The sequence below is a fragment of the Lolium rigidum genome, chromosome 2, assembly GCF_022539505.1.
Source record: "Lolium rigidum isolate FL_2022 chromosome 2, APGP_CSIRO_Lrig_0.1, whole genome shotgun sequence".
NCBI classification, from domain to species: domain Eukaryota; kingdom Viridiplantae; phylum Streptophyta; class Magnoliopsida; order Poales; family Poaceae; genus Lolium; species Lolium rigidum.
Window position 1 is genome coordinate 12,869,789 of NC_061509.1, and position 21,697 is coordinate 12,891,485.

General features: G+C 42.0%; 3 protein-coding genes across 5 annotated transcripts; all 3 read left to right on the forward strand.

The window, feature by feature from the left end:
- The first annotated feature begins 2,310 nt into the window (after positions 1–2,310).
- LOC124691302 (DNA-binding protein BIN4-like) lies at positions 2,311–7,002 on the forward strand. Its single transcript, XM_047224575.1, has 12 exons — positions 2,311–2,569; positions 3,278–3,380; positions 3,537–3,604; positions 3,997–4,054; positions 4,171–4,238; positions 4,437–4,487; positions 4,948–5,065; positions 5,217–5,263; positions 5,353–5,379; positions 5,545–5,620; positions 5,842–5,984; positions 6,557–7,002. The coding sequence occupies exons 1-12, from the start codon at positions 2,525–2,527 to the stop codon at positions 6,641–6,643; spliced, it is 891 nt and encodes a 296-aa protein (XP_047080531.1). The 5' UTR covers positions 2,311–2,524; the 3' UTR covers positions 6,644–7,002.
- A 616-nt stretch (positions 7,003–7,618) lies between these two features.
- On the forward strand, positions 7,619–10,692 carry LOC124691305 (motile sperm domain-containing protein 2-like). 3 transcript variants are annotated; one of them, XR_006998900.1, is made up of 7 exons: positions 7,619–7,855; positions 8,014–8,166; positions 8,806–8,952; positions 9,267–9,419; positions 9,825–9,947; positions 10,037–10,178; positions 10,256–10,692. XR_006998900.1 is itself a non-coding variant. In XM_047224577.1 (7 exons), the coding sequence occupies exons 1-6, from the start codon at positions 7,739–7,741 to the stop codon at positions 10,112–10,114; spliced, it is 771 nt and encodes a 256-aa protein (XP_047080533.1). In that variant the 5' UTR covers positions 7,619–7,738; the 3' UTR covers positions 10,115–10,149; positions 10,256–10,692. The 3 variants fall into 3 exon arrangements, 2 of the variants coding, with proteins under 2 accessions (XP_047080533.1, XP_047080532.1); XM_047224577.1 differs by having other exon boundaries at positions 10,037–10,149; XM_047224576.1 differs by having other exon boundaries at positions 10,037–10,692.
- Positions 10,693–11,528: 836 nt separating this feature from the next.
- LOC124685978 lies at positions 11,529–12,313 on the forward strand. The gene is made up of 2 exons (XM_047219994.1): positions 11,529–11,882; positions 12,028–12,313. Exons 1-2 carry the CDS (start codon positions 11,529–11,531, stop codon positions 12,070–12,072), a joined length of 399 nt encoding a protein of 132 aa, XP_047075950.1. The 3' UTR covers positions 12,073–12,313.
- Positions 12,314–21,697: the final 9,384 nt, after the last annotated feature.

Below are 21,697 nucleotides of genomic sequence, written 5' to 3' on the forward strand. Positions count from 1 at the left end.
TCGACTCCAGCCAATCGGCGTTGTCTAAGGGACATTTGAACCAAGTGTCGGAGCCATGGAGGCGCACCGATAGATGATATACGCCTTCACCGTTGAGTGAAATTTTCCCATCAAAATACGCTCGCGGGTGTTGCGGTCGGTGATTTCCGCCACCCACTTCCTCCACGCGTGTTGGCACACGATGTTGTACTTTCGCTTCGGCAGCAAAATGTTGCATGCCTTGCCGCTCGACCACGAGGAAGATGTGCCGCTGCGGAAGCAGCCTTGGTTGGCGCTCTGAATCGGCGGAGGGGACGGACAGCAGGCGGAGCGACCATGGAGGGTGGCACAATGGTGCCAAGGATCCCGTGGGCGGCGTTGGCTCTATTGGGGAGTATTTCGGTGAGCTGCGGGAGTGGAATAATCATACTCTACCTTCTTGGTTGAGCGGATATAATTTTTACTCCCCAAACCGTATAGGGATTTTGCTAGGTGCAGTTCATAGGAGCAAAACCGAAATTTTAATCCTCTAAACGGTTATAGTGAAGCGACTGCAGATGTCCTTAGGTCATTGAAGAAAGTATATCAGGGTGCCTTTGTAGCCAAAGTTCCTTTGTAGCCACAATCAACAAACATGATATGATGTTAAGCCCATAACTAAAGTATGAGGCTTATTCAAATCTAACTTCCTTTGGATTCGAGGTGTGCTAGAAGGTGTCTCTCTACGCATCGGTCGAGGCCTAGTTCTGCTTGTGGATGTAGACTGTCATGTGTGTGGGCTGACAATTTGCGTGTAGGACTGATCTTGTCATTATTCCGATGGCGTTCATATGGGTCTCATTGCCGAGGCGAAAGCCTTTCCCTAGTAACCGACAGAGAGAAACAGTGACTACACCCTTAAGAGTCATAACCTTTTTGAAATCATTGTCAAGAGAATGTTGTCACTCAACTTACTTCTCCACCATGCAACCTCTAGGGGAAATGCCAAACCCAACGTGAGATCGGGCGAGGGTGGCGCTTCTCCATCACTTGCCTCCTAGGGCTTCGTCTTGGAGCTTCTGCCAACTGGTGGGACCCGTGGAGGGATATGGTGGTCGACGGTGGCTAGCTTAAGGCAACATTGGTAACGTCAGATGCAACTTTAGAATTAGTGAGCTCTAGGTGAAAACCCTACAACAACATTGTTTGATGCTGACCATGGCGGTGCTCTCAAACATCGCTCCCTCCTTGGAGAAATTTTTGAGGATCCCCTTCTATCACCGTCATAGGTGCATCTGTAGATCTACAGAGGACCAAAATCATAAAACAGGATGACGACGTTGAAATGTGTTAATCCAGTTCGGTGAATTTACTACTCCGCGAGCCATGACTACGAACACTCCTCCATTGATAACGCAACACATGCCCGCCTTTGGCATCGACACATGCCACCAGCTCCTCTTAGCATAGGTTACAATATGTGGTGCCCCCTCATCATATAAGAGGCCCAGGCTACTAATGTACGACTCGAACACTACACGTATCATATCCACACCTATTAAACTTAGATTCCAAACGCAACTCAACTCGTACATAATATTGGACACAAACACAACAAAGTCCACCACTTTGAGGTGGTCCAAGCATCAAACTTCCATGTACTACGGACTCGAGCTGAACTTTAGTCCCTTCTTTCCGATCAACACTATATCTTACCAGCCATTGATTTGCGTGGAAGTTATATAACTTGAAGAGATTTCACCGTCGCCCTTGAGTCACTTTGAGTCAAATTCACAGTAGTCTCATCAACACTTTCGCAAGTTCTCCGTGGCTGACTATTGTCCGTCACTTTGACGCCAATCCCGATAGACTTAGTGCCCAATTTAATTGTGGTACTTGCCAACATTGCTTGAACACCTATGCACACATGTCAAACCAATTGTCTGTCCGCTTGTGCCCTGATCCGTCGTTGTGTCTTGCTTACCGCTCGAACCTAAATTCCTAAGCCCAAGCCTAGTCCGGCCCGATCTCCGGGCTTACAAACCAGACCCGAACTTGACCCAAACTAAGAAAGACAGTCCAACCAACCTGTCCGAAACTCAGCCTAAATCCCATTTTCTGCGAGCCCAAACCTGGTCTGATGATCGGGCTCCAAATTCATGCCGAACCCAGCCTGACATGCAATCCCTGTCCGGCCCAGGATTTCCGGGCCGTGTCGGGTCGGGCCGGGCTGCCCATGCCCAGATGTGGAGCCGACACCCTCATCTCGAAAAGAAAAAAAAAAAAAACACCAGACACCAAACACCAGACAAGCTTGGGCGGCGGCGGCGTGGTCACGGCGTCGCGGATTAGCCGGAGCCCGAGCGTCTAGTGGCAGCCGCCCCACTTCCGACGGAGACGGTCTCGGCGGCTCGCTGAACTCGCACAGGCAGGGCTGCCGCTTCCTCCCGGAGGCAAAACCCCCTAAATCTCGGCGCGGCCGAAACCCTCCCAGTCTCAGCGAGCCTAGGGTTCCATCCCAATCGGAACCAGAGCGGCGGCGGCGGCGGCAGGCAGGCAGGCAGGCATGGCGGACGAAGAAGGCGACCCTGACTGGCTTGTCGCGTTCAAGGTACCCATCTCACCTAACCTCTGCTTGAGTCGTGGGAAAATGAGCTCTTATCTCTTTGGGAACAAACCTGTACCAAGATTTTTTGCATAACAGATTCATCATTTTCACGGGGTTAGGTGCATACGCGGAATGGCGCTACTTTGTTGCTTAAATTCTGCGATGTATGTGGCTGCGGTGCAGAATTCAGTTAAAATCGAGCCCTACAGCAAGTCCTTAGAACAGATTGCACATTCTTGTAAATGGCCACCATTTATAGAAGATTGCTTACTCAAATGCTTGGCGTTACTAATAGATTCATCATTTTCATGGGTTAGGTGCATATGCGGAATGTCACTACTTTGTTGCTTAAATTCTGCGATGTATGTGACCGCGGTGCAGAATTCAGTTAGAAATCGAGTCCTGCAGCAAGTTCTCAGAACATATTGCACGGTGCTGTAAATGGCCACCATTTCTAGCATATATGTCTTTCTCCGATATGCTTCATGTTGTTCTGAATAAGAATACCTTGCTGTGTCACCAATTCATATTACTAAGGCTATCTTTGCTGAAAGCCAACGTGTTGTTCTAGATCTACTTTGGCTTTTCGTAATTGTGACATATTCTTGTGAAGACCAATGTTTTGTATAACTGATAGCTCTTGTTTTGCAATTACATGGTTGCTAGTTACTAACACACGGATATGGGTGTTATGTTTTGGGTGGGGTACAGGCACCAAGTACTGCTACGGTGATGCTTTCTGATTCTTCTCCTGAAAACAGCCCAAAAAGAACTGCACCACCGGAAGAAAAGAAGAATTCTTCAGACTGTGCAGGTAGTACAGATGCTGCTGCACAAGTTAAGGGCAAACAGCCCACCTCCTACTAGGAGGAATGCCCGTACTTTTTTGTATTTTGTATGATAAATTTCAAGCTAGTGATAGTTCGCTTTAACAATTTGATCATATTTTTCCCCACATGGCCGCTCATAGGTACTTCGAGTAAACATGAGGAAGGACCATCCATGGAAGGAAAGCAGGATAAACCTCCTAAACGCGCGGTACAGATTTCATTTTTGTTGCAACTTACCTAGATTGAATTCGTGATAGCTTGCCAGCTGTCTTGTATCAGTTATTATCTTACTAAATACTGATATCTGCTACCTCCAAGTAAACGGATAGAATAAATATCATGCTGAAACTAAAAGGTACTATGGTACCTTTGAATTTGCTCACCAATCAAGTTGAGCAGGTACCTATTTCGTGTGAAGATGTTTGATACTTTGGTTCCTGCTAGCAACAACTTTCATGGATCATATCTTTAGACTTCTCTTGCATGTTTTGATGCTGATGATCAGTCACCTTTAACTTCAATGCATGTATTAATTTCTTGAGGGAACATGTACTAGTTGCAAACATTGTTAATTTATGTACAAAATGTTTTCTTATGTAGACTCCAAAGAAGAAAACAAAGGTTGCTGGAACAAAAGATAGTTTGGATAAAAGAAATGGTAAGACTAATGAAAAGACACACCATTCTAGTTAGTGCCTAATAATATGCCTTTCAGGTAATATAATTCCATACTTCCAGTGAGGTTTAATTAGTGTTTTTGTCAAACAAACATAGATACCCTGGAACAACTCGAAGATGAAGTTAATGAGGAAAAGATGCAGGACAAGCTTGCAGGAAACTCTGTAAGATCCCCTCCTATCTGTTTGGGTTCATAAAACTAAATTTCCAAGTCATGATGCAAAATATGAATAAATAACACCAGACAAGTTCTAGCTGATTCCTAGATCACCAAATTTTCTGGTATTGTGTTCTGTGATTTGATATTTCTGTAACAATTATAAACCTGGATTTACTTACAGAGTGTATGTTCTGAATTCCAGGTCTCCCAGAGGTTGCCATTGATCCTGTCTGATAAAGTTCAACGTTCAAAGGTAAACTCTAATTTTCGCACTAGTGTCGCTTAATTGCAAAGAACATTCATCATAAAAGTTCATTGTCTGCAACGAGAAACCTGAAATACTATGAACATCCCAATTGTTCTCTGGCTTGTATTCTCTTCATGGGAAAGCTGTCTAATTTGCATGAAGGGATTGGAAAGGAATGTATGTTATGTATCAACAGAGGAACAATCATGATTTATGTGATTTGACCATACATGCATGTTTCCTCAGGCTACAATTGTGTGTTCCCTAATAGGATATAATAGGGGTTACATAAGTACAGGCTATACAAATTAGGCATGCATGCATTGTGAAAATAGATTAAGAAAATGTGTAGTATGTGTTTAAGTTTAATGTATCGACATCTTGCTTTCTGGAAATAACAGATTTCCTGCGAGGGAGACTTTGTTATTAATATATCCCCCAAGTTTATAATCATCTTCCATTCTAGGCATTGGTTGAATGTGATGGTGACTCGATAGACTTGAGCGGAGATATTGGAGCTGTCGGTAGGATAGTAATTTCAAACAGTCCGACTGGAAATCAGGATTTGTTACTGGACCTGAAAGGTACCGCCAGGTTAATCTCATTATTGTATCAATTTTTATGTAATATTGTAACTAATTTATCTGCACTGGCAGATAAATTATTTGAAAATCATTTATCCTTTACAATAATACAAACAATTCAGCATCTTCTTTTCTTTCTGTGCTCATACAGGAACAGTATACAAATCAACTATAGTGCCATCCAGGACATTTTGTGTTGTAAGTTACACCCAAACTTAAGTGCAATTGTGCATTTGTGCTTTTCGGTATGTTTCTTAGTCCTTTGTGCGTTGCCTCTTTTGTTTCAGGTCAGCATGGGACAAACAGAAGCAAAGGTTTGTCAACCATAACATGAGTTCTATATGCATATTGAACTTCTCTGCTGAGTCAAAATTTCTAGCACCTAATGTCCCATTTCACTAGTAAATTTGAATATGGATTAATTGCATTCTGCTTTAAAAGATGCAAGTGTTTACTTTAATCCTCCTCTTCCTGTGCAGATAGAGGCTATAATGAATGACTTCATTCAGTTGGAACCCCATTCCAATTTATTTGAAGCAGAGACTATGATGGAAGGTTAGCATTTTATCTTGCTGGACTATCTATTGCCAATTGCAGTCAACAGTTTGTTGGTATTGAATTTATTGCCTTAAGCTCTATTTGGGAGAAGTCGTCATTCCTAATATAGCATGTTTTGGGAGCTATTATGCATTTGATTACAGTTTTTAGCGTAAAAGAAGTACATTTGCATGAAGTTGTAGACCTATGGTCTCTAACAATTGGTATCGTCTATATAGGTACCCTTGATGGGTTCACGTTTGATTCAGATGGAGAGGGTGACAGGCTTCATGAACTTCATGCTTCTCAAAATGATCAGAACAATGAGAATGAAGATCAACCTAAAGCGAAAACCAAAAGAAAAGCAGCCGCGAAGCCAGCGGTATGGTTTCTTGCCTATCTTTCTGTTGCACTTATTTATTTTCGTTTCACTGATTCATGGTATTCGGATATTGTCATGTCCCCAGTAATACATCATTGCGTATGTTAATGCAAATCATGAGTACCTGATCCCCATCAATTATCATTTGCCTTGGCATATTACCATGTGGCAACTGCTAACCCATTTTCGCATAGCTGTGTTCTCTGGATCTTACTTGCGTAACCAGGTCAGTGCATCTTTTGATGTGCTTTTAAGGACTTCCAGTTCTTAGCAATTACACATCTTGTTGCACGCCCTTTACTGCATTCACTGTTGGAGACACTCTTCTTTGTTTGTCATTTCCGTGCCCAATGTTGAGTAGTTAGACCACAATGGCACAATGGCCCTCATCGGGAAGTGTTCGCTAGCTGTATCTCTGAAGCCTTGCTTCCTGGTGAGCAGCTCTACTAGAGCATGTAGTTATTACCAAACAGATAATCATGGAAGTAGGAAATGTTACTATACTTTGTTGCATACATCGCAATATCATAAAGCCTCTAATGGCAAACTTGAATTATTTTTTGTGATATTAGGCAAAGGGACAGAAGAAGGCAAAGGTTGCTAAGAAGGGAGCAAAGAAAACCCAATCAACAAAGAGAGGGAAGAAGGCAAAGAAATAATTACTTGCTGAAGAACTGGATATTTTCCTGTAAGGATGAGAACTCACTTCAAGCTGGACACGAGGAAAGGCTACAATACAACTGGTTCTGGTTTGGTTCTAGGATAGTTGTTTGCTGACTCCACATGTTGTATAATCTGGGCTATCTGTGTACCATGATGTATTTTTTTAGGAAGAGAAGGCTAATACCATGTACTCTATACTGGTAGATATCAACGCTAAATATTCAGTTTTAAGGAGACGATTCTTATTTTGCATGTGCAATGAGAAGGTGCACACTGTGATTCAAATGTCTTCAAATGTAACATGCAGTTGTGTGATCAGAGAAGGAAATATTCTGAATGTTGAGAATTTGCGCAAGTCATTTTAGTGCTCTTCATATGATTTTGTATACAGGGGCACAACTTAAATGTCCATGCGTTTCGTGATTGTAACACAGTAGGATGCATTCATATTCTTCTTTTAGACAAAATCATATTTGCAAAACCATATTATTTGTAAGACACAGAATGTGTTTGATTCCAATATTACCCTACCAAAGATTGGCTAGCCATCTGGTTGAGGTTTTATCATTTTGGGAGTATTATTTTTTAGGTCATGACAAAACAAATTGGCAGGGAACACTTTGGCCACAACCCAAACACACACACATGCGTAGGGAGCGGTGTCTGGCATACTATGTCAAGAATTAGAAACGGTCGCGGGACTAAAAATATATCAGCCATATCAATTAGAGTACTGGAAGTCAGTATGGTTGCATCAATCATGTTCAGAAAATGAGAAGACATACAATCTTCAGAATCAAATAGAGCAGCTGTACCAAGCGAAAGACAACAAAACTTCAGGGCATAGATATTAGTAGATAACCGACCAGCCATGTGCCTATTTGGCTATTTGTTGATGCGGTGAATATCGACTTTTATGTGCGTCGAGGCGCTGATACGGCAGGATCGGCCCTGCTCACCGCATCTCACTGCCTCATTCCATCGGAGACCCTATCCGGGGACCCGTCGGCCGTCGCCCCCCGATCCGGCGTCGCACGCTTCCATTAGCGCTGCGGCCGCGAATCCAAAAATCCAAGAGGAGAGGAGAGGCGATGGCCGCCGCCTGCTCTTTCCGTTCCATCGTCCGGGCTCCTCCGCCTCCGCGGGGCCTCGCCAGGAGGTCAGTGCTCTGCTGCAGCACCGCTCCCGGTGGCGCCTCCACCTCCAAGGTTAGCAAGCCCGTACCACGTGTGCAGCTCCCGATTCAAAGGATTTCCTCGACTCCTTTGCTGCTGGATGGCACTGATTCGTCGGAAATACCAGAAGCGGCTACACACAGCTGGGACTTACATTATCGCGCGTTGGTTGTTTTGTTCCATGTGTGTAGCTCGTCATGGAGGTTAAAGAGAGGCTGGAAAGGGAGCATCCAGGCCTCCCGACTGGCAGAAGCGGGAGGGATGACGACGAGATGATCCTCTGGTTCTTAAAGGACAGGAAATTCGCCGTTGATGAGGCCGTCTCCAAGTTGACCAAGGCCATTGTATCCTACAACTTGTGTTCAGCTGATAAATAGTAGCCCCTTCCTTTCATGTTTCCAAAGAAAAACAGACAATCCTCCTGTTTCCTTTCCTATGTTCTTATGGTGAACTTTGATTGTTTTCTCATAGTCTCTCGCTCTCTCAGACAATGGCAGCAAGCTAAATTATCATGCTAAGCAACATAAAAATAAACGGGATCTTTTGTGTATATGTTTTTTTATTTGCAAGAATTTTGAAACAGTCTCAACTGAGAAACTGAACAACCGAGGCAAATTTTCCCAAGCTAGATGTAAAATTTACATTTCTGACAAGTTGTTTTGAATGGTTGCAGTGAAATTATTCTTCTTATTCTTTCTTCTTAACTTGCATACTCCAAGTGGATCACCCTTCTTATATTATGTCCAATTTATTTTCTCCTCATCCCCTCTCTCAGTTTGTGGGAGGGAACTTCTTATCCATGACAAAATGAGCCGGGTTTGTTCCAGTGTGAGATTTTTTGTTTTAGAATGTTTTGCCTTTTGTCACGCCTTCTGTTTTGTATCTTCATTGAGGACCTAACATTTTGTCCAACAAATTATTGACGGCAAAGACTTGTTTTTCCCATTTTTTGGAACCTTCATCTTTCCTTTCATCTGCACTAGAAATGGCGTCAAGATTTTCGCGTGTCAGAATTATCGGAAGAATCAGTGAAAGGGTTGTATCAAACTGGCAAGGCATATGTGCATTCTTCTTTTGACATCTACGGCAGACCTGTGCTAGTCGTAGTGGCAGCCAAACATTTTCCTTCTGTAAGTTTCTCATGCTCTGAATCTTGAGACATATTTTGAACAAACTGATGTTCCTTCGCTTGAATGAAATCATACGCCTTTGGGAAGTGTTAAAGTATCAAATCAAAAGGTAAAGATACAGAATTATGTCGTGAACTATCAGGACAAACTTTTCAGAGAAAGGAGAAATCTGAATTGTTGACTACAACCTGACATGGCAGACCTATTGGCCCTATTTTATTCTATGCAATTTATCATGCTGATGTTTTTTTGTGTTTTAGATGCCTTTTGTTCTGAGTTATATGACTGATGGGTAAACAGTATTGCTATTACAGAAACAAGATCCACTTGAAAATGAGAAGCTATGCGCCTTTTTGGTCGAAAAGGCTTTAAATAAACTTCCAACGGGGACAGAGAACATACTTGGAATTTTTGATCTTCGAGGCTTCCGTGTAGAAAATGGTGATCTCCAATTCTTAAAGTTTTTGGTAAGTTCAGTCTTTTCCCGAAGTTATTGCTCCCCCTAATTGTGTTGGCAGCTATAAGAAAGCATTTCAGATGAGACCAGCATGCTGTTTGAGAATTATGCATAGACCTTTCACTAGATCTACCGAACAGAAAATGAAAGTTGGTTTCCAGATACACTCAAAAGAGAAAAGTTCTTGACATGCAAAGGCATGCTGAGACTCATCAATCTAAATAGGAAGTAAATTAACATGCTCGGGCTGTCTAGTGAGCCCACATATAGTTTGGTCTTTGAGGTCCAACCTTGTATAGTTGTAACTCCCAAAATTGTGAAGCATATTTACTGGCTGATGAGCTTTTGTGTACATGCACATACAACTATTGTTCCCTAATCTGGTAGATCAGAGTTAATTTCCTGCGATTTCCAGATTGATGTATTCTACTATTACTATCCGAAGCGGCTTGGCCAAGTTCTTTTTGTGGATGCACCATTTGTGTTTCAGCCAATGTGGCAGCTTGTTAAACCTCTGTTGAAACAATATGCCTCCCTGGTCAGTACTTGTTTCTCTCAACATATTTCATCAAATGATTTTACATCTAATATTTTCCCACTTATGTTGTTTTTGTTTCTTCATATAAGGTGAGATTTTGTGATGCTGAGACTGTGAGAAAAGAGTACTTCACAGAAGAAACTGTACCCCCTGATTTCCGCTGTTAGGTGTCACCATTACCTTTCTTAATACCGAGTGGCAGGTTGTCATAATGTGCTGCCCTGGTTCTGTGTAAGGCTCAGTGCTAATTTTCTCTGTTTCTGCCTTTGTTCGAAACTTCCATCGGGTTTTTCTTTTTCTTTCTGTAGCACTATAAACGCTCAAGCACTGAACTGCACAACAATCATGAGTGTCAAGGCTGATGGGTTAAAGATTACAGTGCTAGCTTATGTTGCCATAGTTCAACCATGGTGTCCACGGGAATTCTCATATTCATCAGTATCTGCCTCGGGAACGTTGGATGCTAGTTGAGATCTCTAAAAGCAAACCAGGGCCATCTTGAAATTCTTTGTCAACACCAGTTCTGGGTCGTGGGAGAAACTTTTAAAAAGCCGAATTTGAAGACCATTGATCCGATTGCTCCTTGTTGCAGTTTATCTGAAAAACTGGCTTTGCAAGGTATTTGGAGTGTAAGTTTGAGGTTGGTCGACACCCTTTGTAATATATATAATGAGCTTAAGGCTCAACGAACATAATTTTTCTCCTCAATAATACTGGTTGAAGGATACCTTTTTTTCCCTTTAGACATGCATATTCTCATTGATGGGCTGGGTTTAAAAGATGACCAACATTCTATAGATTCAAGCTTTCGTTAAATCATTTTGCTTCAGTTGGTTACAGCCTTACAGGTGGTGCGTTCCTGCATAAATCCTTCCAAACCTGTAGTGTAGGATCATTTTCTGTTCACAATTGAACATGGAAAACCATAAGATACACACACACAAGAATAGAGGGAAAAAAGGGGACGTGCTATCAGATGCCTTGGTCGTGGGTGGGAGCTCAATTATTTAAGCAAACAAAGACACGAAGCAATTCTTCTGGCACCAAACAGAGACACCATTTTCATGGTCTTGAGAATGTTACTCGCAGGTCCAGTCTGGGTCTGTAGCGCTGGAGTAGGAATGCTTCACATTGGCTAGGTTTAGGGTAGCTGATGGAGTCGGAGTCCTAGATTATGGGTGAGTAGAGTTATCCTTGTACCCGGAGTTGCTGGCACCCCCTGTTCGCAGTGGGAGCCTCCTTTGTATATATCATTCTGCCTTCTATAAAATTAAGGTACGCGTTCGCGTGCTCTCGAAAAAAAGGAATGCTTCACATGCACACCCGGACCGGCGGACCCGGAGGCTGCGGTGCGGCCGGTGACGCAGCGGTGAAACGTAAATAAGCAGCATTACACGGCACAGGCGGCAAGCAATCAAGCGCGCGCTCACGGGTAGCCGGTGGGCGCACGGTGCACCGATGCCGCCTGGTTCTTCTTGGCCGCACTCGCATAAGAAGCCCACTGCACTGAGCACTGGCCTACACTTGTATACATCTGCATCTTGATCCATTGCTGCCTACCACAGCTCCGTGTTTGCTCCCATGGGGCTCTGCCTGTCCGTGGCTCTGTGGAAGGACAAGGTCTACGCCGACCGCCGGCGCCGAGGCCATGACGACGTCGCCGACGATGTGATGATGATGATGGGAGGCGGCGTCTCTGATTACGGGCTCCCCGTGGGGGCTGGAGCGTTCAAGGCGGAGGAAGCGGTGGCGCCGCCGAGACCTTCGGCTTCGGGTGTGCTGGAGAGGGCGGGCGGCACGCCGGCGCGGCCGATTTGGCAGAGGAGGGTGCTGATGGGCGTCAAGTGCCAGCTGCCGAGGTTCAGCGGGATGATTCTGTACGACGAGCGCGGACGGCCGGTGTGCGGCGGCGTCCGGGACAGAGCTCGTGACCAGGTGAGTGATCCACCGCATCCACATATCTCTGTCCACAAATACATGCTCTCACTCAATGAATCCCTCTCATCCATCACTTCATGCATCAATCACATATATACCCAACTAATGTGAGGGTGGTTTTTTTCCCCTTCCCTGTCTGCAGGAGAAGCATGCCGCGGCTATTAACATACTGAGGGACATGCTCTAGGCTATCATCTACTATTCTCCTTCCCCACTCAAAAACAAGTGTGTTACATAATGTCCTTCAATTTCAAAATAGTAGATGATCCCCTCTATCCTTCTAGAGCTAGTGTTTTGAAGGTTCTACTTTTTAATGATGCTAGTTTATATTTATTTCGTAAGTTTGTCGTTATTTGGCCGGTCATTGACATTCTTCATGTTCTTGTTTGCATATGTTTTGATGATGTATCATGACTGGCCTTCTTAGTTGTCGGGTTTGTCCACAAATCTTATATCGACGCAGAGGATGAACATCCTTTTGTGGACAACATTTAGAACTGTTACCACTAATATATTTTTAAATAGTTTGTTTGGATGTGCGGAAATCATATGTATAGATTTTTTTTTCCAGAAGACACTTTTCATAATAAAAAATAATTTTAATAGTTTTTTTGCAGGTAACAATTTTAACATGTCCTACTATGTTTTCACGAGAAAGTGCGGTTGAAATGTATGGTGTACCTCCTGGAATAGCCTCAACCATACCAGCAGGATGTAGGATTACCAAGGTTGCTAAAAACATCTGAAGTCTTCTCAGCCATTAAAAGTAAAATCTTCAAATCTGACAAAACTATGACAGCAAAAAACAAAGTTTACCACACGGTATTTCTGGTGCACGGACCTACATTAAATTGCTTATGATTTGCATAATTACAACTTAGTGAACCTCATATATCAACTTAAGCTTTCAAAGATTAAAGCATTCGCTTCCAGGGAACTGTAGAAATTGCACAACATAAACGATCTGAGGAATGTACAAAACAAATGTTTGCTGATATACTATGCGGTTAACAATTCATCAATCACCAAGATAACTGAATTACTAGCCATAACCGAGCAGTTGGCAGATCAGCAGTAATGACTTTGATAAATCTTTTTGCATCCATACATTTTGCAATTTCAGTAGAGGTAACTTAATGAGACACAAACACGGGAAATAAATTCAAACTAGTAATTTCAAATGTTGATAAACAAATCTGAATCCTCCTGAAAACAAAAGATGATCAAGTAGTGTACTCGTATAAAAATGTTTGGGCTCGAGATGATTTCTATGGTATATAGCGTGAATAGTACATGGATATGGGCTCGAGATAATTTCCAGTCGATGCAAAAGCAAGAACACCAAAGGTGTTCAAATCCCTCACACTTAAATTCCACCAAAGCAACAAGTGCTAGGGAGGAATTAGAGAGGAATATCAATGGAGGAAATCAATACATGACTCCAAGATCTAGATCTCAAGAGTTCCCCTCACAAAGAGGAGGAATGGATTGGTGGAGTTGTAGATCTAGATCTGATATTTCAAATCCCTCAAGAATATGCAAGAATCATGGGAGGGATGGAGAGGAAGAAAACTTTTGAGGTTCAACAATGGAGTAGGAGAGAGAAAGCAAATATAACGGTTGACCTTACCTCCTCAAAGAAGAAGAAGGACTATTTATAGTCCAAGGGGGGAAACTAGCCGTTTGGGGAATTCATGCGACCCGTACCGGTGGTAAAATCGGCACCACTGGTTACACGCCGAAATGGTCCGGCGAGCAAACCGGCTGACCGAAACCGCCGCCGGAAATCTCCAGCACACGAGGCTGGAGCGGTTCTGAAACCGGAACGCCGGTTCTCTCGCCGGAACGATACCAGCACACCGGAACGAAACCGGTTTATCCGAAACACGTACGAAATCAGAACCATTTTGGCTCGCCGAGATTTTCCGGCAGGAGAGCCGGCACCACCGGTTTCAGCGCCGAAATCGCAAGAACCCCACAAACGCAGTTTTCTCGAAAGAATTTAACTTTGACAAAATTCCCGAACTCCGATTGATATGAAACCAATTTTTTTGGAAATATTGAGACTCCTCACAGAGTATTTTTAGATGATTTTATAGACGAAGCCTCCCAACGTAAGGAAATGGTAAAGACGTCCAAACTCTTAAATGCAATAGAAGATGCATACGAATTCCGTTTTCGATGAACTTGGGCTTGTTGAAAAGTTAGCAACAAGCTCAAGAATCTCACATAGAGAAACACCAAGAAGCAACAAGAATATAGGGATGCAAAATATGCAAATGATTGAACTCCCTAAGACGATGCAATCAAGTTACCCAACCGAAAGCCCCTCTTGATAGTGCGGCGGCGGTGGTGGAGATGAGAGGATAGCACCGCGGAACGTACTATATAGCGGTGACAACTGCCCGCATTAACGGCGATGTCGCGACTGGACGCCGTGTGACCAGTCTCTGCCCTCGTGGCCGCTTCGGTTTCCGCGCGAGAGACCATTAAACGCCGACGACCAACCTTCCCGCGTCGCGGCCGATGCGAACCGTCGCGTCCTGTCGCTAACAAAGCACCCCCACCCGCGAAAACCGTCGTTCCGCGAGGCGCCGGCGTGCCCAATTCGCGCCCTTGGCCAAGGGGCCGACACGGGGTTGCGGGCGATTCTATTGGACTCGAAAACTAGCCGGCGCCGTTTGGGGCGCACCGGTGCGAGCCGAAAAACCACACCGGCCCCCAAAACTCTATCGAGGCCGCTATCGGGACCGCCGGTGGAGATGCTCTTACTGCTGAATGACGAAAATGAAAGCTTTTTTCTCACTCATGTCCTAATCCTGTGAATTCAGACTTAGATTGGTTGTTCAATTGTTCGCTTATTATTCTCCTTCCCCACTCAAAAACAAGTGTGTTACATAATGTCCTTAAATTTCAAATAGTAGATGATCCCCTCCATCCTTCTGGAGATAGTATTTTGTTAAGGTTCTACTTTTTAATGATGCTAGTTTATAGTTATTTCGTAAGTTTGTCGTTATTTGGTTGGTCATTGACATTCTTCATGTTCTTGTCTGCATGTTTTGATGATATATCATGACTGGCCTCCTTAGTTGTTGTGTTTGTCCACAAATCTTATATCGACGCAGAGGATGAACATCCTTTTGTGGACAGCATTTAGAACTGGTACCACTAATATTTTTTTAAATACTCTTTTTTTGCAGGTAACAATTTTAACATGTCCTACTATGTTTTCACATGAAAATGCGGTTGAAATCTATGTTGTACCTCCTGGAATAGCCGCAACCATACCAGCAGGATGTAGGATTACCAAGGTTGCTAAAAACATCTGAAGTCTTCTCAGCCATTAAAAGTAAAATCTTCAAATCTGAAAAAACTATGACAGCAAAAAAAAAAAGGTTTACCACGCGATATTTCTGGTGCACGGACCTATATTAAATTGCTTATGATTTGCATAAGTACAACTTAGTGAACCTCATGTATCAACTTAAGCTTTCAAAGATAAAAGCATTCGCTTCCAGGGAACTATAGAAATTGCACAACATAAACGATCTGAGGAATGTAGAAAACAAATGTTGATATACTATGCGGTTAACAATTCATCAATCACCAAGATAACTGAATCATGTATACTAGCCATAACCAAACAGTTGGCAGCTAAAAGGTATTCGGATCAGCGGTAATGACTTTGATAAATCTTTTTTGCATCCATACATTTTGCAATTTCAGTAGAGGTAACTTAATGAGACACAAACACGGGAAATAAATTCAAACTAGTTTGTTTGGATGTGCGGAAATCATATGTATAGATTTTTTCCAGAAAACACTTTTCATAATAAAAAATAATTTTAATAGTTTTTTTTGCAGGTAACAATTTTAACATGTCCTACTATGTTTTCACAAGAAAGTGGGGTTGAAATGTATGGTGTACCTCCTGGAATAGCCTCAACCATACCAGCAGGATGTAGGATTACCAAGGTTGCTAAAAACATCTGAAGTCTTCTCAGCCATTAAAAGTAAAATCTTCAAATCTGACAAAACTATGACAGCAAAAAAAATAATTACCACACGATATTTCTGGTGCACGGACCTACATTACATTGCTTATGATTTGCATAAGTACAACTTAGTGAACCTCATATATCAACTTAAGCTTTCAAAGATTAAAGCACTCGCTTCCAGGAACTGTATAAATTGCACAACATAAACAATCCGAGGAATGTACAAAACAAATGTTCGTTGTTATACTATGCGGTTAACAATTCATCAATCACCAAGATAACTGAATTACTAGAGCCATAACCGAGCAGTTGGCAGATCAACAGTAATGACTTTGATAAATATTTTTGCATCCATACATTTTGCAATTTTAGTAGAGGTAACTTAATGAGACACAAACACAAGAAATAAATTCAAACTAGAAATCGGGCAGCCATATCAATTTGGTGTATGGTCAAAAGACAAGACAAATTTCAAGTATCAATCTCTTCTAGTTCTAGAGAAGGATCCAGCAAATACTACACAATATATGGGAAAACCCCTTTCTACAACATGAGTTGAAAAATGTACCATCGCAACATCGAGAACATGAATCATCTGAAAAAAAGCATCAATCCAGCTCACGTCTACAACATGAGCATTCAAATGGATCATCGATGAAATCATGGATATGCTTGTTGTAACCGAAATTTTTACACTCGCTCATGAACTCAACAAATTCAAGGTCTCTAGAAGCTCTATCTTCCACTTTGATGTCTACGTTCCCCCTCCTTTCCTGTAGACAGTGTTGGGCCTCCAAGAGCAGAGGTTTGTAGAACAGCAGCAAGTTTTCCCTTAAGTGGATCACCCAAGGTTTATCGAACTCAGGGAGGAAGAGGTCAAAGATATCCCTCTCATGCAACCCTGCAACCACAAAGCAAGAAGTCTCTTGTGTCCCCAACACACCTAATAGGTGCACTAGTTCGGCGAAGAGATAGTGAGATACAAGTAATATGGATGAGTGTGAGTGGTAATAGCAATCTGAATGAAATATGGCAGCGAGCAAACATTCAACAAAACAGTAGACAAACGGAGATTCGATGCTTGGAAGCAAGGCCCAGGGATCCTGCTTTCACTAGTGGACACTCTCAACAATGATCACATAATAGGACTACTCTACACCCTCTTGTTGGATAATGAACATCATTGTGTAGGATTACACGAACCCTCAATGCCGGAGTTAACAAGCTCCACAATATTCAATGTTCATATTTAAATAACCTTAGAGTGCAAGATAGATCAACACAACCAAACCAAGTACTAACATAGCATGCACACCGTAACCTTCACACTATGAAAGGAGGAATAGATCGCATCAATACCATCATAGTAATAGTTAACTTCATAATCTACAAGAGATCACAATCATAGCATAAACCAAGTACTTCATGATGCACACACTGCCAACATTACATCATGGAGGAGGAGTAAACTACTTTAATAACATCACTAGAGTAGCACATAGATAATATTCAACTTGATCACAAAGAGAGAGATGAACCACATAGCTACAGCGGAGCCCTCAGCCCCGGGGGTGAATTACTCCCTCCTTATCATGGGGGCAGCGATGGCGGTGAAGATGGCGGTGAAGACGGCGGTGGAGATGGCTCCGGGGGCAATTCCCCGTCCGGCGAGGTGCCGGAACGAGAGTTCTGTCCCCCGAGTTGGAGTTTCGCGACGGTGGCGGCGCCCACGGAGTCTTTACGGAGTTTCGTCAATTGGTACTGCGTTTTTAGGTCGAAAGGGCTTTTATAGGCGAAGAGGCGGCGCGAGGGGCACACGGGGGCGCCACACCCTAGGCCGGCGCGGCCTAGGCCCGGCCCGCGCCGCCATGTGGTGTGGTGGCCCCCGGCCCCTCTCCGAGCTCTTCTTCGGTGTTCGGAGCCTTCGGGAAAAATAGGAGGTTTGGCGTTGATTTCGTCCAATTCCGAGAATATTGCCCGAACGACCTTTCTGGAACCAAAAACAGCAGAACAAGCAAGCGGCCTTTCGGCATCTCGTCAATAGGTTAGTTCCGGAAAACGCATAATAATGACATAAAGTGTGCATAAAACATGTAGATATCATCAATAATGTGGCATGGAACATAAGAAATTATCGATACGTTGGAGACGTATCAGCATCCCCAAGCTTAGTTCGCTTCGTCCCGAGCGAGTAAAACGATAACAAAGATAATTTCTGGAGTGACATGCCATCATAGCCTTGATCATACTATTTGTAAAGCATATGTAGTGAATGCAGCGATCAAAACAATGTATATGCAATGAGTAAAGAATTGAATCATATAGCAAAGACTTTTCATGAATAGTACTTTCAAGACAAGCATCAATAAGTCTTGCATAAGAGTTAACTCATAAAGCAATAATTTAAAGTAAAGGTATTGAAGCAACACAAAAGAAGATTAAGTTTCAGCGGTTGCTTTCAACTTGTAACATGTATATCTCATGGATATTGTCAACATAGAGTAATATAATAAGTGCAATAAGCAAGTATGTAAGAATCAATGCATAGTTCACACAAGTGTTTGTTTCTTGAGGTGGAGAGAAATAGGTGAACTGACTCAACATTGAAAGTAAAAGAATGGTCCTCCATAGAGGAAAAGCATCGATTGCTATATTTGTGCTAGAGCTTTGATTTTGAAAACATAAAGAAAGCATAAAAATAAAGTTTTGAGAGGTGTATGTCGTTGTCAACGAATGGTAGCGGGTACTCTAACCCCCTTGCCAGACAAACCTTCAAAGAGCGGCTCCCATTTTATTTTATTTTGGGTGGCACTCCTTCCAACCTTTCTTTCACAAACCATGGCTAACCGAATCCTCGGGTGCCTGCCAACAATCTCATACCATGAAGGAGTGCCTTTTTATTTTAGTTTTATTATGATGACACTCCTCCCAACCTTTGCTTACACAAGCCATGGCTAACCGAATCCTTCGGGTGCCGTCCAACAATCACATACCATGGAGGAGTGTCTATTTTTGTTAATTAATTTGGGACTGGGAATCCCATTGCCAGCTCTTTTTGCAAAATTATTGGATAAGCGGATGAAGCCACTAGTCCATTGGTGAAAGTTGCCCAACAAGATTGAAAGATAAACACCACATACTTCCTCATGAGCTATAAAACATTGACACAAATCAGAGGTGATAAATTTTGAATTGTTTAAAGGTAGCACTCAAGCAATTTACTTTGGAATGGCAGGAAATACCACATAGTAGGTAGGTATGGTGGACACAAATGGCATAGTGTTGTTTTTCTCAAGGATTTGGATGCATGAGAAGTATTCCCTCTCGATACAAGGTTTAGGCTAGCAAGGTTGTTTGAAGCAAACACAAGCATGAACTAGTACAGCAAAACTCACATAAAAGACATATTACAAGCATTATAAAACTATACATCGTCTTCCTTGTTGTTCAAACATCTTACTAGAAAATATCTAGACTCTAGAGAAACCACTCATGCAAACCAAATTTTAACAAGCTCTATGTATTTCTTCACTAATAGGTGCAAAGTATATGATGCAAGAGCTTGAACAAGAGCACAACAATTGCCAAGTATCACATTACCCAAGACATTATAGCAATTACTACATGTAGCATTTTCCAATTCCAGCCATATAACAATTAACGAAGCAGTTTCAACCTTCGTCATGAATATTATGAGCTAAGAACACATGTGTTCATACGAACCAGCGGAGCGTGTCTCTCTCCCACACAAGCATTTATTCAAACACAAACAAAAACAAAAGCACACAGACGCTCCAAGTAAAGCACATAAGATGTGACCGAATAAAAATGTAGTTTCAAGAGAAGGAACCTGATAATTTGTCGATGAAGAAGGGGATGCCTTGGGCATCCCCAAGCTTAGACGCTTGAGTCTTCTTAGAATATGCAGGGGTGAACCACCGGGGCATCCCTAAGCTTAGAGCTTTCACTCTCCTTGATCATGGTATATCATCCTCCTCTCTTGACCCTTGAAAACTTCCTCCACACCAAACTCGAAACAACTCATTAGAGGGTTAGTGCACAATAAAAATTAACATGTTCAGAGGTGACACAATCATTCTTAACACTTCTGGACATTGCATAATGCTACTGGACATTAGTGGATCAAAGAAATTCATCCAACATAGCAAAAGAGGCAATGCGAAATAAAAGGCAGAATCTGTCAAAACAGAACAGTTCGTATTGACGAATTTTAAAATGGCACCAGACTTGCTCAAATGAAAATGCTCAAATTGAATAAAAGTTGCGTACATATCTGAGGATCATGCACGTAAATTGGCTTAATTTTCTGAGCTAACTACAGGGAGGTGGACCCAGATTCGTGACAGCAAAGAAATCTGGAACTGCGCAGTAATCCAAATCTAGTACTTACTTTTCTATCAACGGCTTTACTTGGCACAACAAAACACAAAACTAAGATAAGGAGAGGTTGCTACAGTAGTAAACAACTTCCAAGACACAAATATAAAACAAAGTACTGTAGCAAAATAACACATGGGTTATCTCCCAAGAAGTTCTTTCTTTATAGCCATTAAGATGGGCTCAGCAGTTTTAATAATCCATTCGCGGGAAATAGTATTTGAAGCAAAAGAGAGCTTCAAGAGGCAAATTCAAAACAAATTTAAGTCTAACATGCTTCCTATGAAGAGGAATCTTGTACACAAATGAATTCATGAAGAACAAAGTGACAAGCCTAAGAGGATAAAACACGAGTAACTTCAAGATTCTCAACATAAAGAGGGAAACTTAATATTATTAAGATGCATATAACCATATTTCCCTCTCTCATAATAACTTTCAGTAGCATCATTGATGAAATCCACAATATACCCATCACTTAAAACATTCTTATCATGGTTCATATGCATAGAAGTATCATTAAATTTGGCATAAGAAGAGTTATTCTCATTAATAGTAATTGGAGCAAGATTATTATCAAGAATTTGAACATGGTAAACAAGTTGCCTATTAAGGGAATTGTTTTTGGTAATCCAATCATGACTATGACAAGTTTCATAAGGATAGTTAGAACCTATATCATAGCATTTTTTATAATAATCATTAGAGATCGGAGGCATAGTGTCATCATAAGAAATAGAATAGTTATCCTTCACAATCGGTTTATCTGTGTCCACACCATTATTGTTATTAGAAGGAGATGTATCAAGAACATAATGACCAGTAGCTAAAGGATTTGCAAACACCTCTTCCCCAAGCTTAGAGCTTTCTATATCATTATGGGAGGAAGCATGGATAGTACTGACACTATGGCAATTATTATCATCATCATTTTCAGAATTAGTTTCCCAGAGATTTGCAATATCAAAAGTAGTGTGCTCATTCAAATCATGATTGCTAATGTATGTAAAGGGCATAGGAAGATCATCATATTCAGATTCATTATCACAATAATCATTAGGAGCAACATACTTACGGTTACCTATTGTTATCTCATATACGCGGGGATATGATGTTACCTCTTTCTTTTTATTCCCCTTCTTCTTCTTCTTCTTCTTCTTCTTCTTCTTCTTCTTCTTCTTCTTCTTCATTCCCTTCTTCTTCTTTTTCTCTTCCTTCTCCTCGTTCCCTTCTTCAGGAAGAAGAGGCTTGAAGGGTGGCTTGTCCGCATAACCTGATTTACTTTCGAAACAATAGAAGAAACTTGGGAGGATCCCTCCTTTTCGTTAATTAGTTGAAAACACACAGCGGTCCTATCATATTTTGGCAAGGTGTCATCTTCTAAAATATTTTGTATGTAAGTATTTGTATGGCTAT

Bases quoted from the DNA above. Each gene is read 5' to 3' on its own strand.
- LOC124691302 (XM_047224575.1), top strand. From the start codon at position 2,525: ATGGCGGACGAAGAAGGCGACCCTGACTGGCTTGTCGCGTTCAAG. The intron at 3,381-3,536 runs GTAGTACAGATG...GGCCGCTCATAG, and splicing joins GAATTCTTCAGACTGTGCAG to GTACTTCGAGTAAACATGAG. The intron at 3,605-3,996 runs GTACAGATTTCA...TTTCTTATGTAG, and splicing joins ATAAACCTCCTAAACGCGCG to ACTCCAAAGAAGAAAACAAA.
- LOC124691305 (XM_047224576.1), top strand. From the start codon at position 7,739: ATGGCCGCCGCCTGCTCTTTCCGTTCCATCGTCCGGGCTCCTCCGCCT. The intron at 7,856-8,013 runs GTTAGCAAGCCC...CCATGTGTGTAG, and splicing joins GTGGCGCCTCCACCTCCAAG to CTCGTCATGGAGGTTAAAGA. The intron at 9,420-9,824 runs GTAAGTTCAGTC...TGCGATTTCCAG, and splicing joins TCCAATTCTTAAAGTTTTTG to ATTGATGTATTCTACTATTA.
- LOC124685978 (XM_047219994.1), top strand. From the start codon at position 11,529: ATGGGGCTCTGCCTGTCCGTGGCTCTGTGGAAGGACAAGGTCTACGCC. The intron at 11,883-12,027 runs GTGAGTGATCCA...CCCTGTCTGCAG, and splicing joins GGGACAGAGCTCGTGACCAG to GAGAAGCATGCCGCGGCTAT.